Source organism: Amblyomma americanum, chromosome 1, assembly GCF_052857255.1.
Source record: "Amblyomma americanum isolate KBUSLIRL-KWMA chromosome 1, ASM5285725v1, whole genome shotgun sequence".
NCBI classification, from domain to species: domain Eukaryota; kingdom Metazoa; phylum Arthropoda; class Arachnida; order Ixodida; family Ixodidae; genus Amblyomma; species Amblyomma americanum.
This window is the reverse complement of record NC_135497.1, coordinates 43,467,605-43,489,405: the sequence shown is the minus strand read 5'-3', so window position 1 is coordinate 43,489,405 and position 21,801 is coordinate 43,467,605. Positions and strand designations below refer to the sequence as shown.

At 48.7% G+C, this 21,801-nt stretch overlaps 1 protein-coding gene across 1 annotated transcript in view; it reads right to left on the bottom strand.

Moving 5' to 3' along the window:
• Positions 1-20,674, bottom strand: part of LOC144128742 (uncharacterized) — a 40,958-nt gene extending 20,284 nt beyond the window's left edge. The window contains exons 1-2 of the mRNA XM_077662433.1: positions 20,493-20,674; positions 7,386-7,553 (exon numbers count right to left, since the gene is read on the bottom strand). Of these exons, the coding sequence (XP_077518559.1) occupies positions 7,386-7,553; positions 20,493-20,674 (350 nt within the window). The remainder of the gene's footprint in view (positions 1-7,385; positions 7,554-20,492) is intronic.
• Between the last annotated feature and the right edge of the window lie 1,127 nt (positions 20,675-21,801).

The following is a 21,801-nucleotide window of genomic DNA, read 5'->3' as shown; positions in this document are numbered from 1 at the left end:
ACCAGGAGGAGCCACTCGTTATAAAAGGACAAGATATTTCTTTCCTCGTTAGTCTTATCATTGTGCCTGCCGTTATGTGGCACAAAAAAGCACTCCGTGATGATTGAGTACATTTTCTATATTTCATGCAAGAAGGCATGCATGCAATTTACACTAAACAAGTAACTAAATGGAAAAGCCCATCTTTTGACATCTAATACCAAGGCCTGTAGGGTGAATATAAGCTGTATTTGAATTTAGTTTCATTGTTCTTTCGTATCCGCTACACTGGTCCAGCGACAATACTGGTACGCTATTGAGCACAAGGCCGCGGTCCCAGCAGCGGCTTGAGCATCTTTATCAATATTTTAATGTGGAGCATACAGCGGTCCTTGAAGGCCTCAATGAGGCCGAAGTAGATATCAAGTGCTTCAACTATGTCAAAAGATTCTTAAGCAATCGAGGGACCACTATAAGCTTTGTAGGGCTCTCCTCAAAGCAGATTGGGCTCGGCAATAAGGGGACCCCTCAAGGCTCAGTCCTCTCTCCAATGCTCTTTAATTTTGCCATGAGAGGAATGCCCCACAGGCTAAATAAAATTGAGGGGCTAAAGCACAACATTTATGCCGATGATATAACAATTTGGACAGCAGGGGGAATGAATGCTGACATCTCATACCTGCTGCAGGCAGCGTCAGAGGTAGTTGAAAACTAGGCTCTGGAAAGAAGGCTTTCTTGCTCCCCTCAAAAATCTGAGATCTTCTCGCTTAATACCAAAGACCAGATGAAGAAAGAGACTTGCTTCCCTCACCTATACGGCCCGATAGAGGTTGTCGTTGGGGGTAGGTTAGTACCTAGGGTTGACACTATAAGAGTCCTAGGATACTTTCTCCAGACCAATAAACGTAACACAACCACTATCAAGAGGCTTAGGACCTATGTCGCCTAAGTTATGGGTATCTTTAGGCAGATCTCCCTCAGAAACAAAGGCCTGTGAGATCACTGTCTCCTGAGATTAGTACAAGCATTCAAAGTGAGTAGGATTGCATACGCGACTCCATTTCTGAATCTTAGTCAGCAAGAGGAGGGGAAAATAGACAAGTTAATACAAAATGCATACAAAAGAGCTCTTGGAATCCCACCTAACTCCTCAACGAAGAACCTGCTTAGTGTGGGAGTCCGCAATACCTGTGCGGAGATCACCAGGGCAGTAAGAGAAGCGTAAATTTGGAGGCTTAGCTCCTCAATAGCAGGCAGGCAGATCCTCAGTGACATAGGGGAGAGCGAGACGAAACCCCCGTATAGTGCAGAGCTAATCCCTTTAGACATACGGAAGCATCTCAAAATTGCCAATATACTTAAGAACATGCACCCGGAGCATGATAAAGAAAGAAGACAGAGCTCGAACAATAATGAACAATCTTGCCCGGGATCTGCCGGGTAACATAGCCTTCTACGACGCAGCCTGTGGGTCCGATGGCGCCTCCGTTATTGCCGCCGTTGATGGGATTGGGGAGAAAATTACTGTAGCATCGATTAACACTAGGAATGTGTTAGTGGCAGAGGAGGCTGCTATTGCCCTAGCGTGTGTCAGTACCAAAACCAAGATCATCTTGTCTGAGAGTAAGGCAGCTGTTAACAACTTTTGTAAGAACGTAACTGTTGAAGAACGGAATCCACGAAGTGCTTGGGGCAGCCACATTCACTCAGTTCTCGGTGCGGTTGGCGTAGGTCAGCCGCTCGATCTTCTGGCACTGGGCAGACGTTTTTGGCACGTTGGACGTGGAAAGCCATGACGGAGCGTTTGTGGCAAACCAGGTGAACAGAATTAAAACGAAGGTACCGGCCTGTGTAGGTTTCCTTTCTATAAACTTTGAAAGTGAGGCGGTTGCCACAGTGTTCAACCAAAACGTTCAGGAAAAGAAGACAGCGGGTAGTCTCCTCCTCTTCAATGAATTGAATGGAATCTTCCATGCTGTTGATGTGATCTGTGAAAGCGCCTAACGCGTCTTTTTTGATAATACTGAAGCAATCATCGACGTAACGTACAAAAACCTTTGGGTGCGGTTCGAAGGTAGCCAGTGCGTAAGCTTCTATTGCTTCCATGCTAAGGTTTGCGGTTGTCACCGTTGGGAAAATGACTGACCTTCTGCACGACGACAGTACGTACTTGCCGCTGAAGCGGCACCCTACGCTCAAGGTAGAAACTTGCAGATTATTTTGACTGACGTCTTCCGATTTATTCCACCGGACCACAAGTCACTACTTCAAGCTCCTCTGCCACAATGGATCAGCTCCTGCTCTGTATGGTCTCCCGAAGATCCATAAGCCAAACCTCCTGATGCGACCAATAGTTCACTTTACACGGTCGCCCTTGTGCCGCGTGTCGGGCTACTTGCATAAGGCTTTTCCACCACTCGTTAAAAAGGGCTCGACTTTCATACATGACTCTTTCGATTTTATTGAGAAAGTATGTGACGTCACGGTGGAGGACGACGAGATGATGGTGTCCATGTAAAGTCGCTGTTCACCAGCGTACCCGTGGATCTGGCTGTGGAGGTGTGCCACTCAGCGCTGCAGAATGACGACAGATTGTGTGAAAGAACCCCTATCGAAGCATCGGATCTTCTGAAGCTGTTGCAGTTCTGCCTTGAAAACACTTATATTGTTTTCTGGGGTGCAGTCTACAGACAAGTTAAAGGCACTGCTATGGGCGCATCTGTATCGGTGACAACCTCAAACCTTACCATGGAAGCAATAGAAGCCCGCGCACTGCCTAACTTCAAACAACACCCAAAGGTTTTTGTACGTTACGTCGATGATTGCTTCTGTATTATCAAAAAAGACACGTTAGGTGCTTTCGCAGATCACATCAATAGTATGGAAGATTCCATTCAATTCGCTGTAGAGGAGGAGACTGCCCGCTGTCTTCCTTTCCTGGACGTTTTGGTTGAACGCCGTGGCAAGCAACCGCCTCTCTTTCAAAGTTTATAGAAAGAAAACCCACAAAGGCCGGTACCTTTGCTTTAATTCTGTTCACCCGGTTGGCCACAAACGCTCCATCGTGGCTTCCCTCGTTCGACGTGCCAAAAACATCTGCCCAAAGCCAGAAGATCGGGCGGCTGACCTACGCCAAGTACGCGGAGAACTGAGTGAATGCGGCTACCCCAGGCACTTCTCTTTGGCAGACTCTCAATGTAGCCTGTTGCTACAGTTGCTACAGGCGGGCTTATGGGTGCTGGCTCCAAGTTTCCTACTGATTCCTCTGTGTCACTCTCATCCCGCACTTCAGGAACGGTTTTTCGTCCGTGCACGGTTCCGCGGTGTCAACATTGTCATCGACAGAAATAAAGTCATTACAACCGATGTCATCACCCCTCATGTTGGAGTCGACGACGCGCTGCCACAAATCGCCACCGAGCTCGTCATCTTCCGAACCATCAGACTTGGCATCAGACACTGTCGACGAAGCCGGCCTTGTGGAAACAGTTCCGCATGCAAGTGCCCGTCACTTCCGCCCAGGCCGCTTTCATCATCTCTACTGCTGAATACAATGGAAATGTGCACTGTGTTCCTGTCCGCCATCCCGAATCGCAACCAGGGCCCGAGATTTAAACAAAGCCAACGAAATGTCTGCACTTCAACATGTGACAAATGCGTGCGATGGGGCAGACATGAAAGGTGCCCAGGTGGCAATCAAGCTAAAGATACAGACACACAGCGCCAGCGGAGAGACCCAAAAGGGGCGTCCGTGAGCATCATTGCAGCCATCTTTTGGCTCGCATGTAAGGCCTGCTTCAAGGAGCGTGGCCTCCGCGATTGGCATCGGCAGCGGCGCAGTTGATCGCGGAGGCCACGCGCAGATTTGCAAGAGAGTGAGGGGAGTGGAGTTGCGAGGAAGGGTGGGATGGCGATCTTGGAAGGCGCGTCGGCGGGGAAAGAGTAGCTCGCTTGAGAGCGGCACGAAATGGGGCGGGCAGTTCGCCTGCCATGAGGCTCGGGAAAAACATGCCACGTGTTAGGCGCACAAAGGGGTCGGATGCAGGTTATCTCGTATCACGGCGCCGGGTTTACGCCGTGCATGCGCTGTAACCGATCAGCAGGGCTTAATGGCGTTCGTTATACGTGTGATTTTGTGCCATTGAAACAATGTATATTTTGACGGTCGTGCAGGTCTCGTTCGTTATAAGCGAAAGTTCGTCTTAAGTGGGGCCGTTATATGTGGGCTTGACTGTACAATGGGTACAAGCTTTCCCCTGGCCTGCTGCTTGGCTTCTTTAGGGTGAAATGCTTAGGAAATGGGTCTTCGGCCCCACGTTGATATGAAGAAAATATTTTGTGCCATGGCGTTCTTTGGCCTCATGTGCCCTTGCGCCATAAAAAATCACAATCATCATGCTTTTCGCCACAATCGCCAGCTTTTCGAGCCGTCAGCGGGGCAGCAAGTTTGGCCTTGAATGTATCTAGAGGTTGCCGTAGCCGGATGTTTCACCTTGAATGTAGGTAGAAGTGAAACCAAGAACGTAACTGGGGGTAGTCAGGTTTGACACACGACGTCAGCTACAGCAGCGATACCTGCAGCTGTTACACCAACTATCTCGACTTTTGACCTTCGTTAAATCGGTAAAGCGTCTTCCGGCATCGCATGCACAGGTCATGAAAGTGGGTTCTCTGTAAAACCCGCCGCAGTGGCTCAGTGGTTAGGGCGCTCGGCTACTGATCCGGAGTTCCAGGGTTCGAACCCTATCACGGCGGCTGCGTTTTTATGGAGGCATAACGCTAAGGCGCCCATGTGTTGTCTGATATCGGTGCACGTTAAAGGTCCCCAGGTGGTCGAAATTATTCCGAGTCCTCCTCTACGGCACCTCTTTCTTCCTTTCTTCTTTCAATCCCTCCTTTATCCCTTTTCTTATGGCAGAGTTCAGGTGTCTGCCAGATACTGCGTCATTTCCTTTCCCCAAAAGACGAAGCATAAGATGGCGATGCCCTTTGGTGCGTTCAGCAGAACGCTAGGTGTGACCGATGCGAGGCATGCCGGGGAAAGCACATGGCTATCAACCTGACGAGCACCGCTAATATTAAGCAACGCTAACGTCAGCGGTCTCACTTATCTCGGACACCCGAATCACGCCGTTGGGGACGAAAAGTGAAATTAAAGTTGGTTCTTCGGGGAAGGAAATTACGCCTGTCTCACATATCTCGGTGGGCACCCGAAATGCGCAGTAGGCGAATAATGAACCTTGGTTTCAAGAAAAGGAAATAATGCCTGTCTCACATTGCACCATTTCCTTTCCCCCCTAAAAAATGAATTCTGTTCTCAATTTTCGCTTTTTGAAATTGTCTGCAGGGTTTACGTGTCGTTTGGAACTAGATTTGATTCCATATCTCCGCGTTACGAAGTACAATAATACAGTTGCAAATATCACCTAACCCATAATAAATATATAGTCTTGTGTGAGTACATTTAATGTTGTTTCGAAGAATGTAAGTTGTTTAACATATAAAAACTTGCTGATGGCCTAGCTCTGTTCAGCCAGGATATACATAGCGAAAGCGCTGCGACTTGTGTATCAGAAGAGTGCATTTCCTAGATGCGTCTTTATTAATGGTTAAAGCTTCAACCGTCGTAGCAATTTTTGTATTCGTAAGGGATGTCACGGCTCAGCTGAGCAAGCATCTTGGGGGCTAAATTTGGCAGTGGTTTAGCCCTCGTTAAACCTGGAGTGACACAATAGCTACAGGTGGCCGAACGGAACTTGATCAGTTGAATTGCAAAGTCAGTCTTTCGCCGCTACGTTTCACTGGGCATTCCTTCTTCATCTTTGTCCCACTTGACACGGAGCATACGCACAGCTGTGGCAGTTTGGCTTCGCGGCGCGCCGCGCCGCCGGCGGCAGCAGCTCCTGCTTCGCACCAATTGTCTATTCACATGACCAGCGAAGTGGTGAACCACGTGATCAGCCATGGCGCCGCACCGCCGGCAGCTTCTCCGCACCACGTGAGAGCGTTGCTGCGCAGCCACCCTGTGGCTCCGCCGCCACGGCTCTGCCACGCTGAAGGCACGAAATGCTACCTTAATGTAGCTGTCGCTACAAAACATCAATTTGAAGCGATTACTCACCTATTTCAGGCTGCACATGACCTTGTGCATGTACACTGCCAGTTCGAGGTTCTGTTCACCCTCCACGTTTTCCTCAGCACTCTTGTACCGGGCTTCTTTTCTTCACAAGCGTGTCTGCCGCTCCCACAATGACCGAACAAGGGAAGCCAGCTAAAAGCTGTCTCCTCAGTTGGTGATTAAAACTTGCTTGTATCTCAAGGACACATGAATTCTGGAGCTTGGACTCCAATTTAGCCCGTTGCCGTGATGCTGAAAATCATCCGGTACACTTTTTAGTCTAACCTCATTGGAAGTGGAGCACTGTTTGTTCAGAACAAATAAGATGTATTCCATGTAATGAAACACTTTAAAGACATTGTCAGTGTTAAAATTATGAAAACAACTTTGTTAAGGACCGTGGATGAGTCTCAAAAATGTAATATTCCACAGACCGGGAGCGCATGACCCTATATATCATTGCATTTGCGGCAGTGAACTGTAATAAAATTCTAGAAGCGCTAAAAAGCTCTCAGATTCTTGCCAATTGCACTGTGGAAATCATCCCCGTTGCTTTCATTTTTCAGCCTTTTATTGGATAAACTTCATCATCAGGCATGGAGAAAAACTGTAACTGACACCTTGTCAAAAATTTCAAGTGACGTGGTTCATTTGATCGTAGATTGCAATGATATAGGTTAGGATTTCTCTGTTGATGTTAAAGAGTTGTTTTGGCAGTGCCTCAAGACCACATGGCATTGTTCTCGTCTCAGCGCATGGAATTTCGAGTATTGATCCAACCGGACACGACGCAGTTCGCCATTGCAATCACACTACAGCACCGAACGGCAATACTATACAATGCGGCATTAATTTCTAAAGACAACCTCAGCAGACGGCTCCCGGACTAAAATGAGCGACGGTGCATTTAAAAATGTGTAACAACATTGTGATCAACTTGCGATGGTGTGCTGCGTCACGGTGAGTTTGAGACCGGGTGAGAATGAGAAAAAGGATAACAAAGTTGTCGTGCTGGCCCAGAGGACTGTAGCGCCGCCTGGGAGTGCACCCTCACTGAAACTGCTCCATAGTCTCTGAGTTCTCTTTTATTCAGCAGAATCGTGGCAAGTGGCCAGATGGCGTTTCAGATGCTTAGGGCAATGTGGACACTGTACATCCTGTGCAGTGGGTGCCTGTGGCATTCATGTTTGAATTTCTCTCAGAGCTCTTTCGAGCGGCCAGAGCACAGGTGCTACATAGTCCCGCCATCGGCGAGTGCTGCTGTCTGCGGTGACGTGCCAAGAGATACCCTCGGCTGAAGCGCTGACCACATTCGGGGCACTGGTGTGGCTTCTGCCCCAAGTGCATCAGCATGTGTCTAGAAAGATTCCACCGCTGTGTGAAGCCCTTGTCGCACACCTCGCACACGAAAGGCCGGTCGCCTGTGTGGGTCCGCTCGTGTCTGGTGACATGGCTTCTGAGTGGGAGAAAGACAAATGAGGGAAGAGGGGTGGCATATAGTAAACATGATAACTCGTTGACGGATGACAGGAGAAAAAGTAAAATAATAGATACCTTTAGCATTCCGTGTACTGTGTTACCGTTACTGGAGTACCGGAGCCCACTTACCGTCGGTGAGGACACGCCGATTGGTCCCGATGCTCCTGGTGGGTGCACTTCTGCCGTGTACATGGCGCCATCTGGCGCCGCCGAGGCGATATGCCGCAAGCACATTCGCTGCACGTGGGCTCTCGGTACTCCGGTACACGGTATGCTAAAGGTGTCTAATCATTGAATCATATAAACACCAAGTGAGGCCACTATCGTGAAGGGCGTTTATACATGTCTGCAGAAAAAGCGCATCGGAAACAGCTGGCGCGACAGACCGTACGATAAACTAGTTTAACGAAGCTTTTATTAACGCTTAAACTTCATATTTTTCTTGTCATTAGACCTGCAAAAAAAGAAAACGTGAAGCACACTCATTAGGCTTATGTCATACATGTCTTGGTGGCTGCAAAGTGCCTAAATAGGTCGTGTGCACATTTTTTTCCAGACAGCGGGTTCGCGCAGTGGAAAACGCACACTCGAGATCTCTACGAGCTACACTGCCAAATAGCATCAGTGGTTGCAGAATTGCCCGAGGCCCTTGCAGGCGCACCGACACCAGTGCCGCCACTCTATCGCAGCTAGAATTTAGAGCCCTGCTACATCACTTCACCTTCCGAGTTCACCGATTTCCGCTGCCTTTGACTGCTCGTGCGACTTTTTGCGTCTTAGCAGTGAAGTGAGCCACTTACATGACACATTGGCTGTTTACATGAGCCCGACAAAAGTCTGGTCGAGTAGGCTGTCGGGCTGATGTAAACAGAAGGGGTTCGAGGTAAGCGACAGTCGAGTTGGGCTGGGCCATCCCGACTTCAGAGGGGGGTTGACTAGCAGCCCGCTCCACAAATTACACTTAATTCTCTTTCACGCCTGGGAAAAGCATTTTCTGCAGGGGAGAACAGAAGCGGGCGCAGGTTCACTACTTGTGTGGTCGCGCCTGACAAGGCGCGCCGCGAGAGTAAAAATTGGAAATTTGGTTTTTGGGGGCAGGAAATGGCATAGTATCTCTCTCACATCTCGGCGGACACCAGAACCCACCATGAGGGAAAGGATAATGGAGGGACTGAAAAAAGCGGGAAGAAATATGTGCCGTAGTGCGGGGCTCCCGAATATTTTTGACCACCTGGGGATCTTTAACGTGCACTGACATCACACAGCACATGGGCACCTTTGCGTTTCGCCTCCATTGAAAACGCGGCCGCCGTGGTCAGGTTCGATGGAGGCGAAATGTAAAGGCGCCCGTGTGCTACGCGATGTGTCATGTTAAAGGTCCCCAGGTGTTCGAAATTATTCCGTGGCCCGAATGACTAGTATCGACATCATGTAAACAGTCAAGTTGGGTTGATCTTGCTCAACTCGCCTGTCTTGCCCTGCCGCTGTCGGGTTCATGTAAAGTGTACAGGCGGGAGAGAAACTGGTGTCCCTGCTGCTTCGCCGCAGCAATGTGAACGCTGTTGTCACATCTTCGTACTGAAGGAAGACGGATGTTTCGTTGTGGATTGCCACGCCTGTAACTGCGCATTTGCATCTTGAATTAACGGACTACCAAATTTTCGCCCATCTTCCCTTATTTACGCAAGCAAAAAGAGAATAGCTCCAGTCCATGCTGTGAAGGTGGTTGGACAGCGAAGCAAACGACGCCCAATTATGTGCTGCGACATCACTTGAAAATTCCCACACGTGGCTCTACAGAGTGAAACCAGAGACAAGTGAAAGGTACTTAAGCTGTATGCTATATGCCTTATTCCCAAGGAGATATGCTGTTTCTATTCAATTCTTAGCCTGGCACTTTTTGCTTACCACGACACGAAAACACAACTGTAATCTTTACCGGGAAACACATGCTGGTAGAAGTAACGGGGTGGTGGTGGTGGTAAAATTTTATTGGATGCACTGGAGCAAGTTTTAGAGGAGAGTGGAGGGTTTCACCGCTCCCTTGCCTGGGTGGTAGTCCTCATGCCGGCATACCATTGGCAGTAGCCTCTGCCCATGCTGTTTTGGACCAGAGCTCTCTGGGACTCCAGGTCCAAGCAGCCGGACAAGGTCGCCTTCCAGCCCTCTCGCATTGGCTGATTTACTCTCTTTATTTGCGGATTTTTCTGGCAGGCTCAAACCATATGACATGTGTCTGCCCACATCTCACAAAATATATAGTACCTCGAAAAAGTTGGGTCTTTGTGTTTTAGAATCGCAGAACTTAGAAACAACCCCGTTTGCAGCCTTGTGAGATGTCGCTCCTAAGTTCTATCCAGGCCCTTAGCAGGCTCTGGGAACATCTGCCTACTGAGGCGCAGATATTTTGTAATGTCCGCATATGTGGGAAGCGGATTCGGTACAGGAGTCCTGACAGAGTCTGGGAATTGAGAGGAACTCCGTGGGAGAGACGCTCAGGCGGCTGTGTGAGCAGCCTCGTTCCTTTCTATTCCCTGGTGTCTGGGCACCCATACCAATTGTTTTGTTCCCTGTATTAAGCTATGCTGCGCGTTTGCTAAAATTCTGCTTTCAGGTGGCGCTATTCTTCCTCTTATGTAATTTTGACAGGTGTGTTGAGAATCAGAAATTATGTGCGTGGCGTCGGAGTGAGCGGCTGCCAGTGCTATCGCCAGTTTCTCGGCTAACGCAGCTTTACTAGTTTTCACCGAGAGTCCATCCACCAGCTTTCCCATGTGTATCACCGTGACGATGCAGATGCCCTTTTGCATAGGGCCCACCACGTGTACATAATACCTGCCATTTTTGCTGCCGTAATACTTCTCTATCGCTCTAGCTGTGGCTTCTCTCCTACCTTGATTGTGCTCGGGATGCATGTTTTTTGATATTGGTTTAACTAGTAGTTTATCTCTCCAGTCCTTGGGAATGTCCCCTCTGTCTTCTGTTGTTGGTGGCAGCGCTATGTGCAGATCATCGAGGACTCGTCTACCAACTTTGGTCGTTGATAACCACATTATTTGGCTTGTCTGGTTAGTTTCGAGTAGTTCTTCCAGCGTGTTATGCATTCCTAGGTGGAGGAGGTGATCAGTGGACGTCTTGGAGGGGAATCCAAGTGATTTCTTGATGGCCGCTCTGACTATTACGTCTGATTTGTTCTTGTCGCTCTGCCGCAGTTTGAGGTAGGGCACATCATATGTTATTCGGCTAATGACGAAAGCCTGCACCAGGCGTAACGTCTCCTTTTCAATGAATCCACCGTGCTTGCCAGATACCCTGTAAATCATCCTACTGATTTGCTCGCACGTGGTCTTTAGTATGTTAATCGCTATGGCATTATTACCTTTGTTGTATTTGTAGCCCTAACACATGGATGTTTTCTACCTCAGAGACCTCGGTTCTTCTATGTATATTTGAATTTTGCTTGCCAATTTTTTATCGCCCGTGATATGAAGGAGCTCTGATTTATTTGGTGCACACCTAAGGCCACGCTCTTCGACGTACTTACGTACCGCTGACGCTGCCTCCTGCAAGGCGTCCTCTATCTGTCCAACACTGCCACATGACCGCAGAGTGATGTCGTCCGCATAGATGGCGTGCCTCACGCCATCTATCGCGTTGAGCCTCCCGGGAAGGCCCATCATGGCTATGTTGCAAAGCAGTGGTGACATTACGGCCCCTTGAGGCGTGCCACGTGTTCCCATCTCTGTGGGTCCGAATTTACTGTTGTCTATCCTGATGTAGGTCTTCCTATCCATGAGAAAGTCCTTGATGTACTGCTAAGTCCGTTTTCCGTAGTTTGTGGTGTTGAGATTCTCTAGTATCTTACTACTGCTGCCGCGATGGCTGAGTTGTTACAACGCTCAGCTGCTTGCCCAAAAGGTGCTGGTTTGATCCCAGCTGCTGCGGTCGAATTTCGATGGAGGCGAAATTCTAGAGGCCCGTGTGCTGTGTGCAATCTCAGCGCACGTAAAAGAACCCCAGGTGGTCGAAATTCCCGGAGTCCTTCACTGCGGCGTCCCTCATACATAGCCTGAGTCGCTTTGGGACGTGAAACCCCCATAAACCCACTCTTGTATCTTTCTGTGTTTAACGTTGTCAAAGGCCCCCTTCAAATCCAAAGATATCTCTGTCCCATTGACTGCCGTGTAGGGGGCCTGTGACTGCCCTATTAAGATGTACAAGCACGTCTTGTGCTGACAAGCGTGCCTGGAAGCCGAACATAGTTGTAGGAAAAAGCTGCTGGTCCTCCATGTACTCAGATAGTCTTTTCGTGACCATCATTTCCATACGGTTGCTTGCTTGCGCACGACGTAAGCGAAATGGGTCTTGATTTATCCCTGTTGATTTTCTTACCTGGTTTTGGTAATCCCTGTTGCTTTTCTTATCTGGTTTTGGTATGAATGTCACTATTGACGTTTTCCACTCTTCTGGTATTTGTTCCCCTTTCTATATCTTATTGATGAAGTCTGAGAGGTCCTCGATAGCTTTGTCATTAAGCTTTGCCACCAAACTGACCATTATGCGATCATCTCCCGGTGCCGTGCTTTTCTTCATACTGGCTAGTGCCGCTTTGACCTCCTATGTAGTGAATTTCGCATCCAGCTGCTTCCCCGGCGTATATCAGTGCGTCCGTGTATTAGTCTACTGTGGTGCATATGCACTTGTCTTCTAGCGCTCTAGAGAGTTCTTCATTTGTACCTTGAAATTCATGTAATGCTCGTCTTAAGTTTCTACTGTTCTCCCCCCTCATTTGACTCAGTTCAGTGAGGCACCTAAGTAAGCTCCACGCGCTCTTCTAGCCGAGAGTGCTGCTCATGGAGTTACGCTTGGCTATACAATTGTTTTTTGCGAGAGACGTCGCGTGTGCCTTGGCCTGCTTGCTGAGGTCCGCTATCCTAAGTTTCAATACCCAATTATGTTTTTGTCTACACCATCTCTTAGTGAGAGCCCTCCTGGCCTTCCATAGATGCATGAGGTGGTTGTCCACCGCCGGTGTGTCCTCATTTGTTTGTACCAAGGTCGTATATTGTTCTCTGCTCTCTATGAATGCTTCAGCCCAACATCGATACCCCCCTTCCTGACTGCGCTCTGGAATTCTCTAGTGCCTGAATTCGGTCCAGTCAGTGAGTCGCGCTTGACCCCTCATTTTCCTGAGTTTGTTTGCCTCAATCGCTACCTTTAGGAGACAATGATCACTCCCTAGCGTCTCGTCAGTTTTACCCGTTTGTATCTTTTTGCGTTTCGCACTAGGGAGAGGTCTGGGCATGTGTCACGAGTCACGCTGTTTCGTATTCTGGTCGGATGAAGGGGATTTGTGAGAATGGTGAAACCCATGTCAGTAATAGCCTCTGCGAATTTCCTGCCTTCAATGTTTTCCTTGTGGTACCCCCATTGTTAGCTGCAGGTGTTAAAGTCCCCCACCACTAGGAACGGTGCCCTACCTGCTAGGCGAATGGCCTTGTGGAAGATCTCCGAGAAAGTGTCCTTACATCCTTGTGGTCTACTATTTGTGTTTAAAACAAAGGCCCGTTGCTGGAGACGCTTGTTCGGAAGGACTTGCACGAATGTGTGCTCAATTTCTTGTTCTAATTGTAAATATACACTGTTGGCCATGCATTCTTTATGTACGAGGATTCCGATGGATGGATCTACTTGGTGGGTGTTGCACAATCTAATTTTGACTTCTGTACCAGCGTCTTGTATTGCAATGACTTCCGGCATCCTTTCTAAGGCTTCCAGATATTGATATAGTGCATCTTATTTCTTTTTAAAACCCCTGCAATTCCGTTGTATAATTTGTAGCCTGTACTTATTTTTCTGAGATTTTGTCGCTATTTCCGTTTGCTTTCCTCCAGCTTGGTATTCGTCTAGCGCACCGTATACGGTACTGGCCTGTAGACCGGTACCCTATACATGTGTATAGAGCCGATACAGGCCCAGCTCAGTGCCTGGGAAGTCAAAATTAACAGGAAGCTGGGGAGAGTACCGACAGAAGGAACGTGCTTCGCATTGTCTGCAGGTGCCGTTATCATACATTATGCTGTTTGCTCTTCACACGAGGTCTTCGAATAATGTGAACCCCCTTTCGAAGCAGCTGCAAACTTAATGTTTACCAGAACTGGTAGTTGTAGTTGTCAGCACCGCATGTCGGAAATATTAAATATTCCTTCCCTTACGGCGCGGTTTAGGTGTCCACTGAGATATGTGAGACAGGCGTCATTTCCTTTCCTTAAAATCAATTTGTATTTCATTTCCCTTGCCTTACAGCCCTGTTTGGTGGAGGAGGAGGAGGGAACACATTTATTAAGAGCATAAATACTGGGTGGGTTCAGTGGGAGAATCCAATGGTCGCCATCGTAATCCGGCCCCTCTTAGCTTGCGATTTCTGGTCGAGGGGACTGTGGCTATGAAGGGTTGCCTCCCAACGCTCATACGTCGGATCGGGATTGCTGTCCAAACCTTGGTTTCATGTCATGCGCAAACAGCGTGAAAGAGTGTGCCTACTGCACCACAGAAGGGGCAGGACGAGTCTTATGTGTCTAGATACCATTTACTCAACAAGTAGGGATTGGGCAGTGTATTAGTTTGTAGTCACCTGATTATGTGCTCTTCAAGTTTGCTAAGGGTTTTGTGAGGAAGAGGATATTTCCTTATGATCTTATAATATTCCGTAGTTTCTGCGTAGCTTAGTAACGGTGAGGCGTTAACTGTCAGAAAGAGGCAGCGTGCCAGATGCTCGGAGGAGGAGAGCTCGAGCAGCTGTGTTGGCCGCCTCATTGCCCGTCGTTCAGAGGTGCCCTGACATCAGATGATCTGGACGTCGGAAGGATTAGACGTTTCCAACATATCCCAACATGAAGCGACAACGTGACCTCTGAGCTAGTTGCGTACCGCTGCTTGTGACTCGGACGTGACCGTTGCCTTGCTGTTCTTTGATATCGCTTTTGCGATAGCTGCTTTTTCAGCCGATGTAGTATCCACTGCTTGGATAAGACTGCTTGCAATTATATCTCACTGGGGGGAAACTGCTGCAATTGCCGCGACCCCGTTATCAGGTCGTGCCACATCGACGTAGATTGTGTCCTTGCTTCCATCCCACCGCTTAGAGAGTTGTCTACCTCTGGCTAGTCTGCGTCTTCTGTTGTATTCCTCATCCATGCGTCTTAATAAGGGGTGAGTAGTGATGTGTGATCTCATCTGCATGGCCATGTCGATCTTGTTGGCGACTTCCTAAGGTGGGCAGATTCTCAGCTTCTGAAATAGTTGCCTGCCACGCTTAGATGTTGAGAGCCTGACAATTTTGTTAACATGGTGGGCCTCTATTAGTTCCTCAATGATGTTATAGATCCCCAGCTGTAGTAAGTGCTCTGTGGATGTGCGTAAAGGGAGTCCCAGTGCCGTCTTAACTGCCTTTCGTACAATAACATCCAGTTGGTCTTTCTCCTTTTTTCTAAGCTGCAAGTACGGGATGGCATATGTTATCTTGGAGAGAATGAAAGCCTGAACTAATCTTAGGGCCTCCTTCTCTCTTAGCCCATTGCTTTTCTTGATTACCAGGTGTAGCATTCTCGAGACTTGCTCAGAATAGGCTTGGAGCTGTCCTATTGTTGCAACTTTAGTGTTGCAACTCGATATGATGGCTCCCAGGATCTTGATTTCTTTCTTGATCGGAATGCTAATATCCTGGACCGTAATAGCGACAGATTGAGTGGACGCCAAAATTGCCTTATTCTGCTTGTTGCCCCGGTAGATCAGAAGTAACTCAGATTTCTGGTGAGTATGTTGAACCATGCCTCGCCGCATGCTGGCACACGATGTTCGCTGCTTCCTGAAGCCGGTCTTTAATTTCCCCTTCATTATCGCTGCAACAACAGATCGTATTGTCGTCGGTGTATATAGCGTGGTCAATGCGGCGGATGTGGTCTAGCTTCTCTGGTAGCCCACGCATGGCCAGGTTTAAGAGAAGCAGAAACAAGACCGCTCCCTGCCAAACCTAGATTAAGCGGAGTGGAGGTCTGATCACCGATACTTATTGATGGTTTCCTAATGTAGAGAAAGTCCATCTCATATTTATATGTACGGTCGCCACAGTTAAATCTGTTAAGCTCCTCCGTATTCCCTGGTGGTTGACATTGTCAAATGCCCCTTTTAAATCGAACGCAAGGATGGCCTTGATCTGACATCTGCCGGGGTCGTCCAGAATATCCTCTCTGATACGAAGGAGAATATCCTGTGTAGACAGCTTTTCTCTAAACCCATACAGCGTGCCCGGGAAAATATTATTATTCCCCAGGAGTCTTCATTAGGGCGTTCACGACCCTCTCGGACAGTGTGCCCAGACACGATGTCGGAGAGATCGGTCTTAAATGATCAATATCGCATGGCTTTTTGGGCTCGGGATTAAACCGTACTCAAGCCACTTTCCAGGAGTCTGGGATCTGGCCCTAGTTCCAGCACTGCGTGTTGAAGTAAAGGAGGTGTCCATGTTACGGAGCATTTTGGTGTTTGATCTGGTCCGGTCCTGGAGCGGTGTTCTTACGCATGACTTCAAGCTTCTCCCTGATTTCCTCAACCATTACCTCTTGGTCCATCTCTTCATTTGGTGCGCTGGTGTATGCAGGGAGATGGTATAAGGATCCCAGATCGAGGAATTTCTGTGAAAGTTCTGTAATGACCACTTCATCATCGTCATCAGCCTGGCCACAACCACTGCAGGGCAAATGCCTCTCCCATGCCTCTGCAATTAACCCTGTTCTTTGCCAGCTGCATCCACCCTATGCATGCTAACCTCTTAATCTCATCCGCCCACCTAATCTTCTGACACCCTATGCTATGCTTACTTTCTCTTGGAATCTGCTCCGTTACCCTTAAGGTCCGGCGGTTATCTTGCCTTCACATTACATGCCCTGCCCAAGCCCATTTTTTCCTCTTGAATTCGACTAGGATGTCATTAACTCGCGTTTGTTCCCTCACCCACTCTGCCGCTTGCGGTCTCTTAATGTTACACCTACCATTTTCCTTTTCATGGCTCGCTGTGTTGTCCGTAATGTTATTAAGCTGAACCCTTTTCATTAAGCCTCCACGTTTCTGCACCGTAGGTGAGTACCTGTAAAATACATATGTTGTACACTTTTCCCTTGAGGGATATTAGTAAACTGGCATTCATGATCTGAGAGAACCTGCCATATGCGCTCCACCCCATTTTTATCCTTCTAGTTATTTGCCTCTCATGATCCGGATCAGCTGTCACTACCTGCCCTAAATAGACCTTTACTACTACCAGCCCCTCGCTGCCAATTGTGAACTGCTGTTCTCTTGCTAGACTGTACAACATTACTTTGGTTTTCTGCATGTTAATTTTTAGACCCAGCGTTCTGCTCTGCCTGTCTATTTAGATCATAATTTGCAGTTGCTGAGTCACTCAGGAGGTGAATTGCAATAAGGGCTTCGTTGTCCCCTTTATAGCTGTGCAGGGCCTTACAGCGCGTGTCTGTTTGCTCTTTCCGGTTTGAGTTCGGCTCGATAAGGGATCTGAGAAGTCCCCATGCTTTAGCCGTTCCCATTCTACCGTTGAGCTCATCACATAGCTTGAGTCAGTTTTAGTTAGCTAGGTTATGTACGTAGTCATCCGCTTACTCGGTGAGTTCTGCAATCTTGACCTTCAGCTTGTGATTTAACTTTTGCCTTTTCCGCCTCCTTGTCAGAGATTTCCTGGCTTCCCACAGATGTAACAGGTGCGGGTCAACCGCCGGAGTTTCCTTCGTGGTGTTCACTGTCGCAGAGTGCCTGGCAACGGTTTGCATCTGTAGCGCTGTCCATGCCTTAATATCAGTGATATCTTCATCCGGGAGACGTGCGATTTCCCCTCTCCACTTGTCCCATTTCACAATCTTAGCCTTGCCAAACGGTTTCCGACATTTCATACAGTGAGCAGTGCATAAGACGAAATGATCGCTGCCCAGCGACACGACAGTGTTAGACCAAGTGGCCTGCAGGCAGCTTCTCACAAGCGTGAGATCTGGACAGGTGTCTGTGCTGACGCTATTGCCCACTGTGGTGGGTTGCAGGGGTCCGTTAAGATTGTGAGCCCTTCTTTGTTAGCGATCTCAAGGATCCTCCTAACTTTCGGGTTGTTGAAGTGATACTCCATGCTTGATGGGGTGCATTGAAATCACCGGCTATGACGAGGGGGTCCTTACCTGCCCTCTTAATAAATTGTTTAATAGCGTGACTCTCTGACTATACGAGTCCCTGGGGCGAGTGAACACGTTCAGTAAGTGCAAACTGTATTTTTCCCTGTTTTGGGGAAGAATTTTGACGTAGGCATGTTCATATTTGCCGCTAGCGGTTCTTGCAGCGTTGCGGTAAACACATTGTGAACAAATATTCCTAGCCTATGCTCGTCTTGGAAAGTTTTGTACCCCTTCATGCTGATGACCGTATTTCCTTCTTGAAGTACTATTGCAGCAGGTGTCGTCTCCGACGTGTCGATAATAAATTTTAGGCTTGCTTTTTTCTTTTTGAATCCCCGAAAATTCCATTGTAAAATTATTGTTTCCTGTCCCCCTATGCGCCTTGGTCCTTATTTGTCCTCTTCTGGAAGGGGGTTAGTGTCTGCATATTTGGATCTCCCATTTCGGGAGTTGCACTCGTTGAGTTTAGATTTGAATTCGTCTCGGACTGGGGCAATGATGGAGTTAATGTATTTTCTAGTGTTGGCGGACTCATTTGCGAGCTCGTTCTTGACCATCTGGATAACATACAGGAACTTTTTATCCCAATTTTCTCTGCCAGCCTTCAGCTCTGCAATGACATCGTCAAAAACTTGATTTGACGGGGTTTCGTGTGTTTTGCCGTGAGTTGTGACTGCAGCCTGTCCAATTTAAGTTCAGATGTCAATGCTTCGTTCTGTTTTTTTTTAGCTGAATAATTTCTGCTTTCAGGTCGTTGAATTCTATAGATATCGTGCTTCCGAAGAAGGATCGAGGCAATCCAGCGTAGCCCACCTTTACGATGTTTTTTTAGTCTTCTTGCTTCTCAGCAGAAAGACCGCGTCCCCGGGTGCGTGGCATCTTCTCGGCGAGGGGGATCCCGTTGAGGTGCAAAGAAGACCGACCTGGTGGTCCCCTGCTCTTTATCATGTCTTGGCTCTCCTGTTCCGGATCGACCTGACGAGTTGCAACACTGTCTAGACTTAGATCTTGATCTGGACATAGAATTGGAGGCTGCTCTTCTGAATTCCTTCTTCTCAAATTGCTCTTTTCCTCTGGTGCGTACAGCTGCCGTGTTGCTATTGCTTACACCGCTGGTTGTCACTTTCTCTTCCTGATCGCCGAGATGTTGTGCTTCTTAGGCTTACTGATGGGATCCGGGAACTTTGCTTTGCATTCCGTCGAGTAGGTGTGGTGATTCCCCTCGCATGCCGCACAAGTTGGGGTGCACTCGTGAGCTTCCCTGGGATTCAGCTTGCCGCACGAGTCACATTTCGGTTAAGCTGGGCTGGGGCAGACGTCCGGTCTGTCCTTCCCTGCCGCACCACGCAAAACGGTCTAGTCTTCCTATAAAGATAACATTTACGTTACGGCTTTGAGGTTGTAATTTTTTCCTTCCAGGTTTATGTGATCAATCTTCGCAAGTACAGAGGCTTCTTCGACATAGGAAGTTGCCGCGATAATGATGCTTTGCTCTTCAATAACTCTGATGTAAGGTTTGGCGCGTAGCGCCTTGCCACGTAAGCCCGACTGGATCGGCGGCGAATGGCCGCCCGGCAGCCTTCGTCCGGGCGCCGGCGGCTGGATGCCAGTTTTCCGAAAAAATAACGCTCCATGAGGGTCGTCCTTAACGCGTTTTCGAACGCGAGGTTATGTGCGTGTACACTCTCGCCCCACATTTTTAGGTCCAAATGGTCTCTGGGCATGATAATCAATTTAAATTCATGCTGTTCGAGGTCAGGCAGTCTCGGGGGCCTTTTGTGGCTCTTGAGATCCGCCGCTGGTGACTTCTGGTCATATTCGTACGCCTCCGGAGTCGAGTGCCCTTTTGCACGCTGTCCTGCCCTGAGGTGTATCGTTTTCCATCTAGATTCTGGCTGTGAATTATCAAAGTTCATGCCTTGTTTGCTGCTGCTCGATCGGAACGCTTCCGATTCCTCCAGACTCTGGGTCGTAGCCATGGGTGTGGTCTACATCCATCGTCGAACTCGTAGCGGAGTAGCTGCTCGCCCGTCAGGCCGAACGCGGCGACGGACGCCCGGCCCGGTGCCGAAGTGCTTGCGAGACTTAGCCATCCCAAATTTTGGCGTGAGCTTCGAAGTCACGTATAATGTCAAAAAGGTCACTCCATGCGATAAAAACGCATCCTCGAGTAGCTCTCGACGGAACAAATATGTGGATCTACGAATGGAACTTCCGCGCAGTGGACAATACCACGCGAGCGCAGACAAGCTGCGTCCGCTCAAAACAAGATTCCGCATTCTTCCCGGCGCTATTCGGTTGTCCACCAAAATATGTTTATTTTCCTTAAACTGTCCAACCTAGCTCAACTCGACCCCTGACACGACTCGCCGCTGTCGCATTATGTCATCAAGTCCACTGGCTTGAGAAACAACCGGTCTCGCTACTGCTCCGCCGCAGGAATATGAACGCTGTTGTCACATCTTCCCACTGAAGGAAGACGGATGTTTCGTCGTGGATTGCCACACTATACCATGCACTCTGCTGTAACTGCGCGTTTTCCTCTTCAATTAAGGTACTACCAAATTATCGCCAACATTCTCTTATTTACGCCAGCAAAAAAAAACGAATACACTTCTCATTGTGGGTATATTTTTATGTAGCCTTTCCGTCAAAGAGCTCCGTATGGTAAAATTCTGGCTTACTTTGAATCTCTGGAGAAGTCGCAGTAGGCACAGCGGTGCCTTCCTTGTGGCCTTGGCGGGTGCATTGTAGACCGGTGCATTTCCAAGAGGTCTTGCGCTGGGAACAGGGCGCCGCACGTGTCGCAGAAGATCCTTGGCGGGGCGGCCGATCTCTTCCCATCAACGGTGGGCAAGGCTTCCATTATGCCTGCGCGTTTATCTTCACTGGCACAACACGATTACACTGCTACTGCTGCTGTTGCTGACAGCAAGAAAGAAAAGGAAAGTGCACGGGCCTGCCTACTGCCTGAAGCCGAGCCACGCTCGCTGCCGCGTGCTGAAAGTAGCAGAGTTAAAGGACAGAATAGCAATGATAGAAAGAAAAGGGGCGCGCTAATATGCCCCGGGCCGACCCGTGCCAGAATGCTTCAAGCCAAGCACTCTGCCAATAAAAGCACTCCTAACCTGCAAACGCTACCTTCGCGGCCGTTTTATAAGCATGGGCGAGGGAGAGGAGGTTGCATAGAATGCCACCAGCAACGCGGCATGAAATGCGAGCGTTGCAACCGGCGTACCCGCCGTGGTGGCTCAGTGGTTAGGGCGCTCAGTTACTGATCCGGCGTTTCCAGGTTCGAAACCGACTGCGATAGCTGCGTGCCAATGGAGGTGAAACGCTAAGGCGCCCGTGTGGTGTGCGACATCAGTGCATGTTGAAGATCCCCAGGTGACCGAAATTATTCTGGAGACCTCCACTACTGGAAGGAAGGAAGGAAGGCCTCAGACGTTGCTGGCACATACCCACTACGGGGGAGTGGCCAAGACACAGGCGGTTAATTACTGGATACAGGAAAGTTTTGGCGGGAAAAGGCGTGGTAATAGTATGTAGTCTGAGAGATTGGAAAAGGGAAGGAAAGGGGTCCAGTTAACTTGGAGATCAAAGACGGGACAATTGCTTAATGTGCATAATAGTACACAATGCCTGTAATGTTGCAATGTCGTACTGATTGAGGGCGGGAAAAAGAAATTAGAATGGGAGTCGCTGCGTTTCTTGAAGAAAATTTTGCACAGCAGAGCGCACACTCCGGTCGCTTCGTCCAAGCAAAGAAACGCCAATGGAAAGAACAACCGCGGAAGACACAGGCAAGCCCAGTTGATGAAATGGAATCTGCAAAATACTCTTCCTCAAATGAGAAAAGCGGCGGCAGAACAGCAGGAAGTGATCTATTGTCTCAGGTTCGGCACAAAAAGGGCACAGTGGGGAAGCTGCCAGGCCAGATCTGTGAAGGTAGAAATTTAGAAGGGGAACCCGGCAACGCAAGCGCGTGAAAGA